This window comes from Schistocerca piceifrons, chromosome X, assembly GCF_021461385.2.
Source record: "Schistocerca piceifrons isolate TAMUIC-IGC-003096 chromosome X, iqSchPice1.1, whole genome shotgun sequence".
Classification (NCBI taxonomy): Eukaryota; Metazoa; Arthropoda; class Insecta; order Orthoptera; family Acrididae; genus Schistocerca; species Schistocerca piceifrons.
Genome location: NC_060149.1, coordinates 727,959,518 through 727,981,679, shown reverse-complemented (window position 1 = coordinate 727,981,679; position 22,162 = coordinate 727,959,518). Strand labels below are relative to the sequence as shown.

Genomic DNA, 22,162 nt, shown 5'->3' with positions numbered 1-22,162 from the left:
TAGTTTCCCCTTGCTTTCAGCCATTTCTTCTGCATTAGTTCTCTGTTAAATTTATCTCATAAAAGGCATAATGTGGATATGTACTCATTTTTCCCTGTTGAAGATATTTTAGTGCGTATATGAACAGAACAAAACTGAAGTCAGAGGAAAATGAAATGTTTGGTTCAAATGTGATCTCATGTTAGAGAAAAGACTTATCAAAATAGTTAGTTGGTTTATTTGAGAAAGGGGACCAAACAGTGAGGTCATCGGTCCCATCGGATTAGGGAAGAATGGGGAGGGAAGTCGACCATGCCCTTTCATAGGCAACCTAAATCAGGACGGCTGGATGCAGGTTTGAACCATCGTCCTCCTGAATGCGAGTCCAGTGTACTAACCACTATGCTGCCTAGCTTGGTCTTATCAAAATGACCATTATAAAATATCTTCCTTCAATTAACACTATTCAAATAAGTAATGACAACCCTGTTTTGCATGTTTGTTTCATGAATTGTTCATTCTTTCACAGATCATGTTCCATGGATCTCAACATGAAACATAAAATTATGGAATGTGAAGTAGTCTGTGACTACCTTAGTACCAAGACACATCTATTATAAAGTGCCAAAAAAGAACGAGAATTCAGCAATCAGTCACAAATAAAATCTTCATTTTATTGCAGATCTAGATTTCAGCTTTTGAACATCTATCTTCAGGGTATTTAAACTGAGTCATATAGACTCATCAAGTTTGTGACAACAAATGTTACTACATGACTTTAACACATACATAGCCAGAGAATCAGACTATGTACATGTTTAAAGTCATAAGGTAACATGAAACTTCCTGCCAGATTAAAACTTTGTGCCGGACCGAGACTCGAACTCGGGACCTATGCCCTTTGCGGGCAAGTGCTCTACCAACAGAGCTATCCAAGCATAACTCAAGCCCTGTCCTCACAGCTTTAATTCTGCCAGTACCTCGTCTTCTAACTTCCAGACTTCACAGAAGCTCTCGTGCATACCTTGCAGAACTAGCACTCCTGGAAGATAGGATATTGCAGAGACATGGCTTAGCCACAGCCTAGGGGATATTTCCAGAATGAAATTTTCACTCTGCAGCAGAGTATGCGCTGATATGAAACTTTCTGGCAAATTAAAACTGTGTGCCGGACCGAGACTTGAACTTGGGATCTTTGCCTTTCTCAGGCAAGTGCTCTACTTCCAGGAGTGTTAGTTCTGCAAGGTTTGCAGGAGAGCTTCTGCGAAGTTTGGAAGGTAGGCGATGAGGTGCTGGCAGAATTAAAGCTGTGAGGAAGAGCCATGAGTCGTGCTTGGGTAGCTCAGTTGGTAGAGCACTTGCCCACGAAAGGCAAAGGTCCCAAGTTCAAGTCTTGGTCCAGCACACATTTTTAATCTGTCAGGAAGTTTCATATCAGCGCACACTCTGCTGCAGAGTGAAAATTTCATTCTGGCATATGGTAACATGCTCACAACTTACTGTCTACTTGAATGAATAGTCACCACCAAACTGCGGCCATGAATATAGCTGACGACCCAGTTGCAGAACACTTTGCTGGCCCCAATCTCTGCAGTTTTCCACACCTGTCTCCACCCTGTCCCAGGATCCTAATTTCACCATCCTGCATCCACACCTTACTCCCCATGGTCTCCCCTCCCTCTATTTTGTCCCATCTCCCCTACCAATTCACACAATCATCATCATTGTGCTCTTCATGAACTCACTAAAGCTGGTGGCTGTGAGTCACACTCTTAATCTCTCCTCCAGTGTTGTGTATTCAGCCAGCATACTGAGCAGGTGTTGCGGGGGCACTCTAGCTAAAAAGGATCCAAGTATTTGTCTGAAAGCTAGCAACATTTTCAGTCTTGCCTGTGCACCTGTGGTTTCAGTGCCTCCTTTCCTAAATTAATGGTGTGGCAAATTGTGTATTCAATGTTTGATAGAATGCGTATTTTAATGTGAATAATATTTCCTAGAATATAGCACCAACAAGATTTTTTTATCCTCAAAATTGAGTTATCCAGATAACTTGTAGAAGGTGTCTCTCATAAAAGTGCCTTTAATTTCAGGAGATTCTCGGATTCATAAGCTTACTGAAACTGACTTCCATTGGCAGCCTGAAATTTCATTAAAAACTAAGTACTCTGGTATATGATGCATTATGTCCATATATTGACACTGTGAAATATTATACTTGCTTTTGCACAAAAGTTGCTTTCTTGATTATTGCTCAGAATAACACAAACTTTGAATGGAATATTATCAAAAAAGGGGGAAACATTATGGAAACAAAATAAAAATTAACAAATTTTTCCCACTAGATGGCACTCTAAGTGTCATAACATAAATGAGTTTGGCTACAAATGACAAATGAATTGCAATGTGATGACTATGATGTGAGTTGCACATTAAACCAACCATACTGTGCAATGTACATGACTGCCAAGTTCAACAGTTATCAGTTGTAGCATTTTTAGTTAGGTAACGTGGCTAATTTTGTATGGGACCAATGCAGGATATTTTGTAGAATTTTATGCACCATGCCCACAGTCATGTCTACAGGTCAGGCAATTCCCTGCGCACTGCATGTCTGCAGACCACTGCTCGACCCCTCCTGCAGTGCTGTGGCCACATCTTCTACTGACATCAGCTCAATTGTTTTCCTCCCTCTGTCACCACTTCAAAAGAACCTGTCTTTTCAAATTTTGTAATCATTCTCTTCAGACCCTTGGCAGACATCAAACCAATGTCTTTTTCATACCCTTGAATGTCCAGAACTTCTGCAGAGCTACAGGTGCACAGTCACCGTTTTCGTAAAAGAGGTCTACCTGCAGCATGCACAATCCTGCATTAAGTCAGTCATGCCGAGTGTGTCAGACACAAACTGAGGAACAGCCATGTACTCTGCATCTTTTATTTTGCATATTCTGCCATATACAGTGCCATCTATAGGTAAATTTTTCATTAATTTTTTTTGCCATAATGTGTCACACTTCTTTGATAATATTCCATTAGAATTTGACATCATTTTGAGAATTGGTTCTTTTTTAAAGAATTTTAAACTGAAACTTCAATTAAAATCACTCTGTATATACATCAGTGACTTTTGCTTCATGTTCCAGTTGTTTTAGAGTAATAAGAAAATTATACAATGTCCATGAATTCTGTAGAAACAAAGAACGTGTATTAGAGCTCATTCATTTGTACTGACCTGTTAGTACAATATTCTGCTACATTTCAGACATTGTACAAGCAGAAGCTCATTTACACTAATCATGTCTATTATTTTTCAGACTCACATATTACATGTACTTAAATGCAGCATTTCTTTGTGTGCTATGTTACAGGGTAAGTCTTTACACTGGGTAACATTTTGTCCATTATTATTTTCAGGTCAGAAAATGGAACTTTTAGAATGCTTTTCTCTGAAGAAAAATGTAAGGAAACTGATAAGCATGGAAAGATCTGCAGATGATATTGAAAGTGTCCATGGAATTCGAGCAATTAATGCTTATATGCTGCTGCTTTCACACAAATCAATGGCATTATTCTTCAATCCTTACATGAACCGCACCGACATGGCAGAGGTATTATTTCTCATGATTGTGAAGTGAATGTGGTTGAATCACACTCAACACAATAGTGGTAGAAGTAGTTCAGGAATGTCAGTATTTGTGAAATGACATAAAAATTATTTTCCTAAACACTTAAATGGTAACACAGTTGCAAGAATTTGTCATACAGGAAGAATTAAGCTTTTCAGGGATGGCTCAAGTACTATCTCAAGAAATGATCTCATTGCACATGACACTTCCACTTCACCCTAAGTAACATGTCATTAATAGGTATATGGATACCATGCAGAGGAAGGTGTGTGAAGGGAAAGAGGGTGTACCAGTGTACAACACATTCTCTCTATCAAAAAGCTGAAAGTGCATTCTGAACTGATAATTAACACAAGTTAAAATTACATGCATCTCCTACTGCAAAGACTGCAGCTTCATGAACCAGTCTCTGCAGGTACAGAATTTTCTCCACCTCCAGCACACAATGAATAATCACTCAACTTCGGGAGTTGACAGTGAGTTAAGAAAAGTATCACAATATGCATTTGGTGTGTATACCTGCATCTCATTCATCATGTTGGTCATGCAACACAGCAACCACTGATGGCAAAGGTGTAGCCACCCCAGATCATGTACCATATTGGATGGATTGTTGCTGTCAACTGTGCTCTGAAATAATACTTGGGTGTTTGATGACTAGCAGAGAAGGCAGAGATGGGCCAACAATATGCAGCATTATTCACAAAAGTGCTCAGGCCTCCTGGTTTTGACTGAAATAGAATGTCTGAAACAGAGTCTTCAACAATTCTGTGACAACTGAGGTTGTAACTTTTCCAGACTTGTACCAACGTTTTGAAGACTATGGTGTTACTCCAAATGACTGAAATGTGTTCCAGACAGGAGAGGTAACCACTACTGCAGTTGACTATACAGCAGGCAAAAAACCTGTTCAGGGCCTTGAAATATGAATATTTGTGTCATACTTAAGTAAGTGTTTTTGTAGACAAAAATATTCAAGTGTTAACAATCCACTTTCACACCCATAAAGCAGCAGCTATTACCAATTTTTTTCAATGGTTGGTTAAAATCCAAAGTCAGAAGTAGAGTAATCTCTAGTAGTATCAGTAGTAGTAATAGTTGTCATTGTTTTATTCAACTGTAGATCATGGTTTACAAATATACTGGACATTTCTTGGTATTTACATTTTAAGAACAGCAAAAAATATGTAATTCATATATACAGTAACATACATACTTACAGGAAACTACAAAAACAGTAAGTCAGGATGCACAGATGAAGACAGGAACCTCTGTCATTCTGAACATAAGGCTAGTCCATTTGAAACAGTGTTTCTTCATTTGATTTATGCCTAGTGCACAGTACTGTTGTACAAAGAAGTTATTTGATAATACAGAAGGCTAGTGCTACACTGTTCATTCATTTCTCACAATATGACAAATCTAATGATGTATTGAAAATAAATAGTAATTAACTCTTGAGTGAGTGTGACTGTCACTGAAGAATATAAACTGAGTCCACTGAGGCGAAAATGAAGTCTACATATACAATCATTTGGACAAGAGAACTACCAGACAGCAGGAAGAAACCAGGTAGCTATATGTTTCTAGCATCTATAAGACTCATCAATAGAAGTAAGTGAAAACTTTCCACGGGAAACCTCAGTGCAGTGACACTTACATACTTAAGTAGTACCCTTGCACTTGTAAGAGATTTTTGTCTACTCAGTAATAGGAGAAATTACAATTTTATGCTTAGGCTTCCTATCAGCAGGTAATTATTTAGTTATTGTTTTTACTGTCCATATCTGGATTGTATGGTCAGAATTACTCAGGATATGCTTGTCTGGAATTTAAATTTCTGATTCAGTGTTTTGCAGTCCATGTGGAGGCTCCTTCAGTGTAACACATCATGGTTACTAGTGACAAATGCATACTTTTCTAGTAAGCTGGATAAGGAGGCAGTCATTTAATTTCTCAAGCACAAGCTAGAAGCTTTCTTCATTCTGTCAATTAACATAAAGAACTAAGACTTAGATGAATAGTTGAACAAGTGCTGTCTAAATTAAATATCTAGTAAAATTGTTCAAAATTGCAGAACAAATATGCTATGAAACTTCTAAAAAACTAAAACTTTTTCTGCTGATTAAGGGTCTGAAGAGACAGAACAGCTAAGATCACCAGTTTCTTATTCACCTCCCCCCTTCCCCCCCTTGCCCCCTTCCCCCCTCCCCCCTCCACCCCTCCCCCCTCCCCCCTCCCCCTCCTCCCACCACCCAACTCTCCCAGGATAGAATTTGTGTACCCCATCTATCTACATTAAGAGTTAATCGTTTGTGCAAGTATGCAAACATATTCTAAATGTCTGTGTAGCATGTACCTGAAGCAGGACATGGGTAGCAGCCTGGTATTCACCGAATGGGATGTAAGAAACCACCTAGAAACCACATTCAGGTTGGATGGCTCACCAGCTCTCATCATTAATCCATGAAGCATATTTGATCCAGGTCACACTCATCTCCTCAAGTCCTGGAATTGGCATATTAATGCACTCGGCTAACTGGATAGATACAATTTTTGCCATGTAGGTACTATGCAAAGTGTAGAACCAAATATATGAATATTTTAATAGAATTATGGTTTGCTAACGGCAGCATAGTGAAAAAATTTTACACATTTACTGCTCTGTAGCTTGCACAGAATCCAGAAACCTACATTTTATATGACTAAAAATTGATATCAACTACGTAGCACTTATCTTCAAAGTTCTGTTATGCCATACCAGTAACAGGCCACATGCCCATTCTCAGCAGCATATTGTAACTATTGATATGTGATATAAACTTTCCTTAAGACATGTACCACAAATGACTGTATATAAGTATGTGACAGTACATGCATCATGTTGTTAAAACCGAACAATGAGCATCTACACAGATGTCCACCAAATAGAAGAGGATTATTCTGTGGAAATTCAGCCTATTAAACAAACTGCAGTTTCTACAGATCACAATAAAAATATGACATTTACATTGTTAAATTTTGGGGGTGAAGTATTATTTGGATAATTACTCAGTAAATTAAGATGCTGAAAAAATGATGCAGGAAATCACAATGATATTTTTTAGTATTTAAGAATCCAAGCTACACATCCCTAAGTGCAGTTAATAATAACACACATCAAACATATTAAACAACGAAATAATTGACATAATTCAATACATCTGTATAAAGTTTAATTCCATTAGTCACTCACTGTATACATTTATTGACTTCTACAAATTAACAACAGTATGCAGCACCTGCTATTTGGACATTCAGATGTTCCTATTGTTTAACATGGCCTAACAGAATTTATCTGAAAACAGAAAAAAATCATGTACTGCTGCAAATTCCTTTTGATCCTAAACTACATCTTGAGATCTATGCAAGGACTATTTGGAAAATTCAGTGAAAGAACAATAGGCAATTATGATTATGCTCTAAGAGGCATCTCAAAAATTTAGGGAGACTTCATCAAAACATGCTGAAAGGAGGGAAGGAATGAATGAATAATGGAATGTTACAACTTAACTCCATGTCACTGTCAGTCATTAGAGTACTAATGTATGCATACTAGGAACCCATCATGGCACGTTCAAGTAACTGTACTAGCATTACCCTAAGTATTATACATAAACCATGAAATACTGAACTTGAGATAGCTGGACAGAGATTTTTAAATTTATCCATTCTGCATTTGAGTCTAGTGTCTTAATAATGAGTCCAATTCGTTTAGTTCCATAAGCTAGAAGAAAACAGGACAGTATTCACTATCTCAGTTACCACAGATCATGTCATAATCAGTAATGACATAATGAGAACCAGTTCCCACTCATAGTTACACTGTAACTGCACAAATTAGTATTCATAAAGGAAGGAAAGGAGGAAGGAAGGAAGGAAGGAAGGAAGGAAGGAAGCTAGAGTTTTACATGTTAAAATTACACTGATCAGCAAGACCATTATGACCACTGACCTGCTATTGATATAAACCCATCGAGGTGACAGCAGCATAACCTGGTGAGGAATGACTGCAAGTCACACACATGCATGTAGTATCAGTGTGCCTGTTGGCCATGTGTAGAAAGGGGAAGGTGCACAATCTATCTGAGTTTGATCATAGTAGACTGTGATGGCCCAGAGTCTTGCCACGAGGATTTTGGAAACTGCATGACTTGTTGGGTATTTGAGGAGTGCTGTGGTGAGTGTCTATAAGACTTGGCTAAACCAAGGTGAAAACATGTCCAGATGTCACTCATTACAAATGATGGACATTGTAGGCTGGGCAGACTGGTATAAGAGGACAGGAAGTGAACTATGGCGGAACTTACATCAGACTTTAATGCCGGACAGAGTACAAGTGGGTCTAAACACACAGTGTAATGAATATTCCTAATGATGGATTTCTGCAGCCAATGACCCACGCATATCCCAATGTTAGCACCATGAAATTGGCAGCTATGACTAAAATGGGCATGTGACCATTGGCACTGGATGTTGGCACAGTGGCAGAGCATTGCATGAGTGGCACAGCATTGCATGGTCTGATGAATCCCGATACCTTCTTCATCATGCCGCTGGAGGGTGTGAATCTGTCATCTACCAGGGGAGCAGCTTCTTGACACCTGTACTGCAGGATGGAGACAAGCTGACAGCAGCTCCATTACGCTCTGGAGAACACTGACGTGGGCACCCTTGGGTTCAGTGGAACTCGTGCAAAGCACCATGATGGCCAGAGAGTATCGAACACTGGTTGCAGACCACGTACACCCCTTCATGATGATCATGTTTCCTAACTGCAGTGGAATTTTTCAATAAGTTAATGCTCCATGTCACAAGGTCAGGAGTGTGATGGAGTGGATCGAAGAACATAGTGACAAGTTCCAGTTGATGTGCTGTCTGCCCAGTTTGCCAGATCTGAACCTGATTGAACACATCTGGGATGTGATTGAATGTGGCATCAGAGCTCATCACCTCCTCTCTGGAATTTATGGGAATTAGGTGATTTGTGTGTGTAGATTTGGCACCAACTCCCTCCAGCGACCTGCCGAGGCCTCATTTCTTCCATGCCATGATGTGTCACTTCTGTTATCTGTGCCAAAGGTGGACATACTGGCTATTAAGTAGGTGATCATAATGTCCTGACTGATTAGTGTGTAATTCAGCCCCTCAGCATAGATGTCAGCAACACCAACACTGATGAGACTGGGAGGCAAAGGAGAAAAAGTAGGATGTAACAATGCTTCAGTAAGAGTGTTTTCTCCTTACAATTCAAAACCTCTCACAAGAACTGGACAGTCTGCATAGGATTGGAAAATACGCTATTTAATCACGCCAAATGATAATATATACCATTATTGAAAAGCAGATTATGACTACGTGCAATGATGTAGAATCATTAAATGCATATATCTTCCCTCAGTCCCTCTCTTCTAAGACTTATTTCTGAACATACTTAAACATTTATTTCATGCTAACAATACATTTTATAAATTAGACATATCTCCAATGATATTGTTATTTATTAGGTTTGTTTTCATGCAGCAAGTGGGAGAGATATGGACAACTTTAGCTCGTGGAGCCAGCTTATACACTGAGCCTTTTGTAATGTTGAGTGGACTTCTTACATCCTACTCATTTACAAAGGAATTTAACAGAAACAAAAAACTTGATCTTCAGAAAGAATATGCATCAAGATTGTTCAGGTTTGTCTTTTAATTTAATATTCTAGTGTGCAATAGGATATCTTATTTCACCAAAATGGTAAAACTGTATAATACTTGTATTTATAAAGATACACAAAATTCTTTCACACATAATTTAACTGTATGATTTAAGGGATGAGGATGTTACTAATTTCTCTATTCAACATTGTGTAGTGTATATTCCTCGAGCTGTAGGATTAATAAACAGCTTGAAAGTTGCAACCATTTGATAGAGTGCAAGCAGTTGTTTGATACTCTCCAGGTTGTCAGTAAAACATTTCTCTCATTGATAATGAAAAAGCACTCAAAAGAGGAAACACAGTAAAAATATTCCAAGGCTTTTAGTAAACTTTTAGTAAAAATATTTCAAAGTATGTACGGTACGTTAGTAGGTATATCAGAATTTCATATGGCAGCACAAAAGCTGAGATATATAAATGTGTCCACTGTCATCCACTCTTTTTCATATATATGTATTTCCAACGTTATTGATGAATTACATACAACAATACATGTTTGGCCAGCCGCGGTGGTGTAGCGGTTCTAGGCGCGCAGTCCGGAACCGCGCGACTGCTACGGTCGCAGGTTCGAATCCTGCCTCGGGCATGGATGTGTGTGATGTCCTTAGGTTAGTTAGGTTTAAGTAGTTCTAAGTTCTAGGGGACCGATGACCGCAGATGTTAAGTCCCATAGTGCTCAGAGCCATTTGAACCATTTTAATACATGTTTGTTTCTGTGGTGGTGGTCATCTTCAGTCCAAAAACTGATTTGATGCAGATTTCCATACTAGTAGATCTTGTGTAAATTTTCTCACATCTATATAACTATTGCAATCTACTTCTGCTTGTACCTGTTTAAGGCTGTTGATAAACACGATATACTGTTTGAAACAAAACATTTATTTAAAACTGCTAAAAGTATGACAATATTGGAAGTGCACTTCAAGCATTCAAACTACAACAATGCAACACTGGACCAACCAAAGAGATGCTGTAATGACAAGTGACAACATTCAAAGACTATTAATTACTAAGCAACAGTGAAAACCAATACTTTCATACTGTCTTACAATGTTTTATACATATATGAAGCAGACACTATACCAGTAAATTCTTTCATCATTTGTAACTTCGCAAATGGTAATCCTTTGGCAGAATGTCTGCTGCCTGTCTGCTGATTGGTGGGTAATTTACGCTAATCTTCTTCTAAAATAATTTGGTGACTGTAATGACATCTTTCCTATGTGATTTGTTCGTTCATAAATCTTTATCCATTAATAAATTTGATAGCACTTTCAGTATTTATTTGCTAAATAGGAACTGAGGGCTCATCAACAGCTGCAATTACTTTATGAAGTCTGTCTAATGAGATAAGTGATTTGCAAACTTTACTTGCAGCTAAATATTCTGCCTCCATTGAAGAAAGAGCAATACACTGCTGTAATTTGCTTTTACACACAGCTGGACTTCCATAGAATTTGAGTAGAATGCCAGTTGTTTATCATCTTGTGGTTCTGTCTCCACCATGATGACCACCACTATAGGCTTCAGTATTATAGTTCTAATTCTTCTCAAATTTAATGCCACCCATAATTGTTGATTTAAAGTACTTGAGTATTCATTTGAGCAATGCAAAATGCACCTGTATTCTTGATGCAACATTAACAGCATATGATAAATCTGGTCTTGTACCTTGTGTTAAATACACCAGACATCCAAGCATTTCTTCCATAGAGTTCAGTAGTATTAAAAGGCGGTGACTCATCTGGTATCCATCCACATTCTGTTGCTAAATATAATGGCTTTGCGTCCATCGTACCATATTCCTTTCAAATTCTGTTCACTTATCAGGACTGATTTATTTCATTACAGTTGTCAGATTTATTAATTTGTAAGTAACTTTTTCTAAAGTGATCTGAAAACATCTGCCCAACTGCTCAATAAATTTAGTTGTTATATCAATAGTTGTTTCACAAAGCACCTATCATTCAGTGCATCTTGCTCTATCAATTATTCATATGATTTCGACATGCATCCCAGTTGATTTTTGAACACATTCTACGTTGATTTCTGAATGAATCATAAATTGATTTTTGGATGCGTGCATAGTGTATGTGATGTCTGTGCCTGGGAATCCCCATAATCTCTAGAAATAAAAAAACTTTCCCGTCAACAAAAGTGGACGGGTTTAAATGAGCTAAGCCAAATAAACCTGAACGGGTGAATGCCAATTGCTGTTTGCTTATGTGGTTGATCGGGTGAGCGAATGATTAGCCTTGTTATAATTATTAGCAGAATTCATAGATTCAAATTACAAGAGTGGAAACAAATGACTAACAGGAATAATGTGTAAGAAAGAGAACATATTATCTTCTTGGTGTATCCAAGAAAACAAAATTTTGACAGAAAATTTTTGCCAGATCGCTACAGTCTCCGGATCTATTCTAGGAACAGTGCGGAAAATGCATCATATGAACAAATAACACTAAGTGGAGAATAAACATAAGATAACTGAACCTGTAATCCTGGCAGGGTTAGTGAAGTTAACTGGAGAATAAGTTTTGACAATGGCAGGAATAGTTACAGAATTAGTGATGACAAGATTGTTTGTTAGAATGAGGGAGAAGAAATGGGGACATGACACAAATTATATTGAAGAATATTATGATTCCAAATTTACATAAAAATTTGGTACTACTACTTTTCGATCTCATCCTTGAGAAACTTGAGCTTATGAATAAATGTGAAACTATTTCCTAACATAAAACTTCTTGTTTGTAGTAGGCCCAATAGGCATTTGATATTGGTATTTTGTGAATTATGTTCTCTTGTGTTATTTACATAAATGAGATACATAAAAATGAACATTTGTGCCAAAATGTCTCACTTATTCGACACGTGTTACAATTGCTGCAATATTAGAAAGGTCTATTTCATTTTATCTAGTAGATAGTGACAAAATATACATAATCAAATCGAGAAACCACACCAGTCTTAGGTACTATTAGTATTGTCAGCTTTTTGATTTTTCGTGCAGAATAATATTTGATGAACATTAAGGTAATAGGTTGTTTCACAGAAAGGAAAGCACTGTGTAAAGCTGTAGCAAGATCAGAGAGAGAAAAATGCTGGGGCCTAAGGATTGAAGAAATGTGTACTGTCTTGCTTGTCTATTATCTTTACTGGTTTTATGTATCCTATATTTAATTTTGTCACACAAAACAGAAAGTTATTTGCTAATAGGCAATAAAGAGTGCAAATCTTCTGAAGAGTTCTTATTCTTCTGGCCACAAATAATCCCACCAAGTATTAATTGTGAGGGGTACCCTGGCAGACTGGGACCAGGAGAGACACCACAGGACATTTTAATTTCGACTGTCCTGAATATAGGTCTGATAGCTTCCATTACAAAATATACATGTTTGAACTACACAGAGCAAAATACAGTGACATGAGATAGAAGAATGCAGTGTGAAGAGGTGTAGCACTGCATTTTGACACATTGTGCTACAAAATGAACATATTTTTGAAAAATCTTTATTTTTTATTTTTTGCATCCTCTCTCAAATGCTCTAGTTGGGGCAGGGGGAAGGGGGGGGGGGGGCACTATCAAGTTTTTGCCCCAGTTCAGAAAAATGTCATAGATCCAGGGCTGAGCCCATAGCCAATCCAATGTCAACATAAAACATTTCCACCATAGAACATATCTAGACCTGAACAGTTTTCTGTAAACTACAGTCACTAAGAAATTTAACAGGACATTCATACCAACAATTTAAGGCTTGCTTTAAGCCATACAACCTCTTCAACAATTTATATACATATCCTGTATCATCATCAAAGTCCTCTGGTGGATACATGTAAATATCCTCCTTTCATTATATCAAATTATATTTTATACATACCATGTTGAATTGAAACACTCAGCATTGCTCACATAGTCTCTATTCTTGCTTCAGGGCCAAATGTGTGAACATAATCTTTTTGCCAGCAATCGAGCATTATATTGAAATGCTTCAGTATTTGAATTTAATTTTGTAAAAAAAAGCCATTGATTTTCAATGATCTTTTTTGTTTTAGTTTTTTAAATTATTGCTATTTTTTATTTTTCTTCAGAAAATTTATTTCTTCCTTAATTGCTTTCTTCCATTCTTCAGAATTTTCTGACTGTACTACTATTTTATAATTCTTTGTTGTCTCCCAGAGAAGCACCATTCTTGGTTGATGGGCTGAATCTTCACAGTAGCATGATGATTTCTTCATATTTCACTGTTCATGCACATTTTGGCTCCATTTGTCTTCATTTCATCTTCCCAAGTTGCTTCCTCACTGTCATACAAATGGTCACTAACCCATTCATTACTTAAAACTACATCTTGGTTCATAGAATCCCATTGACTGTCCTCTTCAAAATCGACATTTTCATGTTTAGTTTCTGAAATATCTTTTCTTCTGTACCTCACATATCAACAACTCTCTTAGTCCCTTGAGTAAGTGGTTTCTGTAATTGTGTGCAGTTGAATTTTACCTCTCTTCATACATACACATTTTTTTTTTTTTTTTTCAAAAAAATAAACACTACACCCCCAGTCATCATAGTCAGTCACATTTACTTTTGAAGATTTAGCATCAGACTTCTTCCATTTTTGTATGGAATCGTAGCATAACATTCAATTCCAAATATCACCAAATCATCAAAACAACCTTCCTCCTTCAAAATATCTATTTTGGAGTTATCTTCAATTTTTGTGGTTCCAGTTCGATTCTGATTGTTCATTGGAGCCAAAATTGCCTCACTCCACAACACTTCTGGTAGGTATTCAGTGGAACAGAGTCAAAAATATCAGGATGCTATTTTTCCATTCAGCAACTCCATTCTGCTGAGGAGTATATTGTGCAGTAATCGAATGTTTCAGTCCAATTGAATCAGCAAACGTGTGCACATATTTATTATTGAACTCCTAGCCACCATTTGAATGTAATTCTATCACAGTAACTTCAGACTGAGTCTTCATCATTTTAAAAAACAGTCATAACTCTTTTCATTTCATCTTTGTGCTATAAAAGATACATTAAACTAACACTGGAAAAATCATCTTTAAAGACAGCAAAGTATCAGTGACCCTGAAAAGTATTTTCTTACACTGGTCTGCAAACATCTGCATAAACTAATTCTCCATGTTTAGTGGGTTTCTGCACACTTTCACCAAATCATTAGCATATGGTGTTTACCATAGATGCACCCCTCAAAAAAGCTGCTATCAATTGTTGTCCCTATTCTGCAGTCCTTCAAAAACTGGTGCACAGAGCATTTATTTAGGTGACTCATTTCCCCACACCATTTCTGTTAAGTAACATCAGTTTCACAACAACACAAGACTCTTCTTTATAAACCAGTATTGTTTTTGAGAAATGGCCACAACTTCTAACAAAGATGATGTGACTTACCAAACGAAAGCACTGGCAGGTTGATAGATACACAAACAAACACAAACATACACACAAAATTCAAGCTTTCACAACCAATGGTTGCTTCATCAGGAAAGAGGGAAGGAGAGGGAAAGACGAAAGGATGTGGGTTTTAAGGGAGAGGGTAAGGAGTCATTCCAATCCCGGGAGCGGAAAGACTTACCTTAGGGGGAAAAAAGGACGGGTATACACTCGCACACACTCACATATCCATCCGCACATACACAAACACAAGCAGACATTTGTCATTTTCTATCAACCTGCCAGCGCTTTCGTTTGGTAAGTCACATCATCTTTGTTTTATATATATATATATATATATATATATATATATGTATATATAGAGGGAAACATTCCACGTGGGAAAAATATATCTAAAAACAGGGTTATTACAAATGATTGAAGCGATTTCACAGCTCTACAATAACTTTATTATTTGAGATATTTTCACAATGCTTTGCACACACGTACAAAAACTCAAAAAGTTTTTTTAGGCATTCACAAATGTTCAATATGTGCCCCTTTAGTGATTTGGCAGACATCAAGCTGATAATTGAGTTCTTCCCACACTCGGCGCAGCATGTCCCCATCAATGAGTTCGAAAGCATCGTTGATGCGAGCTCGCAGTTCTGGCACGTTTCTTGGTAGAGGAGATTTAAACACTTCACCATTAAGAAAATTGTTGCTTCATCACTGAAAACAAGTTTCGCACTGAACGCATCCTCTTCCATGAGCTGTTGCAACCGCGCTGAAAATTCAAAGCGTTTGACTTTGTCATCGGGTGTCAGGGCTTGTAGCAATTGTAAACGGTAAGGCTTCTGCTTTAGCCTTTTCCGTAAGATTTTCCAAACCGTTGTCTGTGGTACGTTTAGCTCCCTACTTGCTTTATTCGTCGACTTCTGCGGGCTACGCGTGAAACTTGCCCGCAAGCGTTCAACCGTTTAACCGTTTCTTCGCTCACTGCAGGCCGACCCGTTGATTTCCCCTTACAGAGGTATCCAGAAGCTCTAAACTGCGCATACCATCGCCGAATGGAGTTAGCAGTTGGTGGATCTTTGTTGAACTTCGTCTGATGTGAACTGACTGATGTGAGTGCATTTCAAGCACGACATACGCTTTCTCAGCTCCTGTCACCATTTTGTCTCACTGCACTCTCGAGCGCTCTGGCAGCAGAAACCTGAAGTGCGGCTTCAGCCGAATAAAACTTTGAGTTTTTCTACATATCTGTAGTGTGTCGTGACCATATGTCAATGAATGGAGCTACAGTGAATTTATGAAATCGCTTCAATCATTTGTAATAGCCCTGTATATATAAACATCCACCTGGACAAAACTAAATATTTTTGAGCTGTTACTCTGTCCATTTCTGTCCACCGAATATATGTACATCAGTTTGACCCATACCAGATACTTTAATTTGTACACTGTTTTTGTCACTATCCATCTTTCTTGGAACTTCAGATGGTTAGTGAACCAACCAGGTTGATTTTTTATGTGTTATGTCACACCACTGTCAACATATCACTCATCGCAATCCAGCCTGTTTATATCTACAGAAATTTTGTTGTCTCTCACTGTTAAAACATTCTTCTCAATTTTTAATTATCTGTGTGCCTACAATTTCTTGAATGTCCCATTGACATTACATTAGTTGACAACATAGCACAGTCTTTTCCTTTGTCTACATTAAAATGCTCATTTCATCAATGGCCCTTTTTTTTTTACGTCTAAAGCAAACCAAACCTGTGTTACATTGTTTTGGTAAGTGATCTACTTTGCCACATGAAAATCATTTTCTCTATTCATTTGTTTTATAATGGGATGTTTTTAGTATATCTGCTTCAGATGTAGTTTGTTAACATTCATCTTTGACATCACAGCTGTAACACACCTTTCATCATCATGATCTGTTATGCTGAACTCATAATTAAACACTGTTTTTGTAATGTATTCCATGTTTTCTCTTCAGCATATAAATATGAACTCTCTGGGCAAAGTTTGCAAAAATCAGCGCAAAAGTCACCGTCGACCGTCGTCGATCAGATTGTCTAACAAAAACAGTAGAGTACCTGTTTCATCAAATTTCATTAGATGGCCTTGTGTACCAACAGATGCTTTCCAGACTATGTTTGAAATTTGTATCTAAGCAGATTGCTGTTTTTTGGCTGAGTAAACATCATAAACCTTATGCAACTTATCCCAAATTTATTTGGTGGCCTTGCTTTCCCCAGTGTATAGTAATGGCTTGGTGTCAAGCAACAGAATTAGGCACTTCCTTGCCTTTGCAATGGTCTTGGTCCATGTAGCAAGACTGGTTTTGTAGTTTTGAGCACTTTCATCTGGTTTAATCATTTTACCTTTAGTGACATCAAAGATTTCATCATACTCTAATACAGTTCTCATTAAATTTCTACAGTTCCCTAATTTTCTTGATGAGTGAGTTTTTCAATTTGCTGTCCTGTCTTTTGCACTTCTACTATGTCAAGTTATCATCAAAGGCTACTACAACTGCCACATTATATGAAACATTTACCAACCATCTGCTAACATGTTCATAAAACACCATAAAACCTCAAAAGTATAACAATGTTTGAAGAACACATCAAACATATAAAGTACAACAACACAATGAACCAGCTGAAGCATTTCTATAATGACAAATGACGAACTTCAATATACATTACCTCAGGTTATGTACTATCCACATAAGCTTTCTTACAGTTTCTTACAGACGCTTGCACAATAAAGATATTTTCTCAATGATTTCATGTCAGTACCCCTTCATTAGTTATCTAATCTATCACTTTAATTTTCAGCATTCTTGTGTAGAACCACATTTTGAAAGCTTCTGTCCTTTTCTTGTCAGAACTGTTTACTGTCCATGTTCCATTTCCAAATAAGGCTCCACCCTATACAAATACTTCCTAAAGCTTAAATTTACATCACATGTTAACAAATTCATTTCTTTTTCGGAAAAGGTTTACTTGCTATTGCAAGTCTACTTATCCTCTTTCCATTTAACCTCAGCAGCTAATTTCTGCTCAAATAGCAAAACTTACAGTGTCTCACTTCCTAACCCAATTCATGCAATATCACCTAGTTTGATTCAATTACACTCAATTATCCTTCTTTTACTTTTGTTGATTTTCATCTAATAACATCTTTTCAATAAATTACGCATTCAATTTAGCCGATTTCCATCTCTGACACAATTACAATGTCAGTGCCAAACCATAAAATGTTTATTTCTTTTCCATGAATTTTAATTCTTTTTTCAAATTTCTCCTTGATTTCGTTTGCTACATTCTCTGTATACAGCTTGAATAACACAGCAGATAGACTATAATCCTGGCTCATTCCTTTATTAACTACTGCATTCCTTTCATGTCCTTCTACTCTTACATCTATAGTCTGGTTCCTGTACAAGTTGGTAAGTTGTTGATAGGCTTTCAATTCCTGTCTTTCATTCCTAAACTTCATAATTACATCGAGTGAGGTCCTGCCACCTTGGCCAAGGGCCAAAAAAAGAAGGCCACCTACAAAAGCTGTAAGTTCAAGTTCATCCTTCTTTAGTCTACAATTCAAGATCTGTTGTGGGGTCTGTACTGCTTTACATGCTCCTACGTTTCTACAGATCCTAAACTGATCTTCCTCAGGTCACCTTCTATCATTAGTTTCATTCTTATGTGAACAACTTGTGTTAGTAGTTCACAACCATGTCATTAAACTAATGGTTTGGGAATATTCACACCTGTCTTCTTTGGTACTGCTGTTATTACAGTCTTCTTAAATTCTGGTGTTATTTTGCCTTTCTCATGTGTTCTACATGCCACGTGAAACAGATCTGAAATCTTTACTTGCTACTGCAAGTCTGTGTATCCTCTTTACTTTTACCATCAGCAGTTTATTTCTGCTCAAGTAACAACACTTGTCTACTACTTTCATGTCTTACTTCCTAACCCAATTCATGCAACATCAACTGGTTTGATTCAACTGCATTCCATTGTCCTGTTTTTAAGGACCTCAACAGTTCTGAGGGAATGTCATCTACTCCAGGTGCCTTGTTTCAGCTTAGATCTTTCAGTATTTTGTTAAATTATTCTTACAGTGCTACACTCCCTATTTCATCCACTTCATCTTCCCTTTTAATAACATTATCTTCGAGTTTCTTTCCTTTATATGAATCATTTATATATGCCTTTCACCTCTCATTGATCTCTTCTTTGCATGATTCTTGTTTAACATATAAGCTTTTGATGTTCATACAACTGATTCTCTTTTCTCCATAGGTTTGTTTAATTTTCCTGTATGTGTCATCCATCCTTCCTGTATCCATACACGCTTCTGCAGCTTTACCATTCTCCTATAGTTATCCATGCCTTACCCTTTTGCAGTTTCTTTCAATCTCATTTAATGCATCTATATTCCATTTTGCTTGTTTGTTTTAAATGGAATCAGAGGGTGATCTCCAAAAAGGGACATATGTCAAAGTAGCACAGAAATACAATTTGAACATCTCTAAAAACAAAGACCAAAGTAATGACTTTCAGAAAACTGAGCTAGTCTGGGCTAAGACTGCTACTGACAACAAAACAATAGGTCAGGTCAACACATTCTTATATCTGTATTACAAAATTATCTTTACATCACACAATTTTATCACTTTAAAGTTGCAAAAATTCCAGTTAATGTACAGCACTGTCTAGAAGAAGGTTCAGAATAGTAGATGGGTATAGTTCCAAAATGCTTCAAAGTGACTGCAGTGCCAACATTAGTGTATGGAAGTGAATATTGGACACTAATAAACTAACAAACCAGAAAAGTGGATTTGAGAGAAGGTTTGTCAGCAGCACTGCATAAGAAAAAACTAGTGGCGACATAAGAAGAAAACTGAAGATATTTAACCTTAATCGAGGCAGAAAAAATAAAAGGATTACATGATAAGCAAGGATGGAGCCAGGATTCAAAAGATGTTGCTAAATACAAACTTAAACATGGAACAACGAATGATGACTGGTCCAGAAGGAGATGGTCAGACCAAGAATTTTGAGGGCAGAATAAAGCAGGAATGGTTTACTCATTAGTGATGACAATGATGATGATAATGATGAATCCAGAATAGTTTTGGAGACTACCAACAAACTCTATATGTTTCCCAACATTCTTGTTGTTGTTGTTGTTGTTGTGATCTTCAGTCTGAAGACTGATTTTGTGCAACTTTCCCCACTGTTCTATCCCATGCAAGCCTCTTCATCTCTGAATAACTACTGCAGCCTACATCCATTTGAACTTGCTTACTGTATTCACCTCTTGGTCTTCCTCTATAATTCTTATCCTCCACACTTCCCTCCAGTACTAAATTGATGAGTCCTTGATATCTCAGAAACTGTCCTACCAACTGATCCCTTCTGCTAATCAGGTTGTACCACAAATTTCTTTTCTCCCTAGTCCCATTCAGTACTTCCTCATGATGATGTGATCTACCCATCTAATCTTCAGCATTCTTTTGTAGCACCACATTTTAAAAGGTTCTTTCTTCTCTAAACTGATTATAGTCCATGTTCCACTTCCATACATGGCTACATTACATGCAAATACTTGCAGAGAAAACTTCCTCACATTTAGATCTATATTCGATGTTGACAAATTTCTCTTCATCAGAAACACTTTTCTTGCCACTGCCCATCTACATTTTATATCCTCTCTGCTTCTACAATCATCCATTACTTTGCTGCTCAAATAACAAAACCAATCTATTATTTTAAGTATCTAATTTCCTAACCTAATCTGCTCAGAATCACCTGGTTTAATTTAACAACATTCCGGTATCTTTCTTTTGCTTTTATTGATGTTCCTTATATACCCACCTTTCAAGACACTACCCATTCCATTCAACTGCTCTGTAAAGTCCTTTGCTGTGTCTGACAGAATTAAAATGTCATGGGCAAAGCTCAAAGTTTTTATTTCTTAAACTTTAATTCCTACTCCACCTTTCAAGACACTATCCATTCAACTGCTCTGTAAAGTCCTTTGCTGTCTCTGACAGAATTAAAATGTCATGGGCAAACCTCAAAGTTTTCATTTCTTAAACTTTAATTCCTACTCCAAAATTTTCTTTGATTTCCTCTACTGCTTGCTCAATGTACAGATTGAATAACATCAGGGATAGGCTACAACCCTGTCTCACTCCCTTCTCAACCACTGCTTCCCTTTCATGCCCTTAACTCTTATAACTACTATCTGGTTTCTGTATTATTGTAAATAGCCTTTTGCTCCCTGTATTTTACGCCTGCTACCTTCAGAATTTCTAAGAGATACTCCAGTCAACATTGTCAAAAGCATTAGATAAGTCTACAAATGCTATAAACATAGGTTGGTCTTTCCTTAACCTATCTTCTAAGTCATAGGGTCAATATTGCTTTACGTGTTCCTACGTTTCTCTGGAATTCAAACTGATCCTACCCAAGGTCAGCTTCTACCAATTTTTCCACCTTTCTGTAAAGAATCCATGTTAGTATTTAGCAGCTATGACTTACTAAACTGATAGTTTGGTAATATTTATACCTTTCAGCACCTGCTTTCTTTGTAATTGGAATTAAAATATTATTCTTGAAGTCAGAGTGTATTTTGCCTGTCTCATACATCTTTCACATGAGATGGGAGAATTTTGTAATAGTTGGCTCTCCTAAGGCTATCAATAGTTCAGATAAAATGTCGTCTGGTTCCAGGGCCTTGTTTCAACTTACATGCTTCACTGAGCTGTTTAATTCTTCTTGCTTTATCATATCTCCCACCTCATCTTTGTCTACATCCTCTTCCAGTTCTACCATATTGGCTTTACGTTCATCTCCCTTGTATAGACCTTCTATATACCCCTTCCAACTTTCAGCTTTCTCTTCTTTGCTTAGGACTGGTTTTCCATCTGAGCACTTGATATTTGTATAGTTACTTCTCTTTTCTCAGAAGGGGTTTTTAATTTTCCTGTAGCCATATTGTTGCAATTGTCCTCTAGTCATTCCTGCTTAGCCATTTTGCACTTCCTATCAGTTTCATATTTGAGACATTTGTATTCCCTTTGGCATTCTTCATTTGCTTCATTTCTATATTTTCTCTTTTCATCAATTAATTTCAGGATCTCTTGTGTTATCCAAGGATTTATTCTAGGCCTTGTCTTTTTATCTATTTGATCAGCTGCTGCCTTCACTATTTCATCTCTCAAAACTACCCATTGGTTTTCTACTGTATCCCTTTCACATGTTCTAGTCATTCATTCCCTAATGCTCCTTCTGAAGCTCTCAACAACCTGTGGTTCTTTCAGCTTATCCAGGTCCCATCTCCTTAAACATTCTTAAGTGATGCATTTATA

General features: G+C 37.2%; 1 protein-coding gene across 1 annotated transcript in view; it reads left to right on the top strand.

Moving 5' to 3' along the window:
- LOC124722678 (nose resistant to fluoxetine protein 6-like) overlaps nucleotides 1-22,162 on the top strand; it is a 292,300-nt gene that overhangs the window by 244,241 nt on the left and 25,897 nt on the right. The window contains exons 7-8 of the mRNA XM_047247821.1: nucleotides 3,394-3,587; nucleotides 9,168-9,328. Of these exons, the coding sequence (XP_047103777.1) occupies nucleotides 3,394-3,587; nucleotides 9,168-9,328 (355 nt within the window). The remainder of the gene's footprint in view (nucleotides 1-3,393; nucleotides 3,588-9,167; nucleotides 9,329-22,162) is intronic.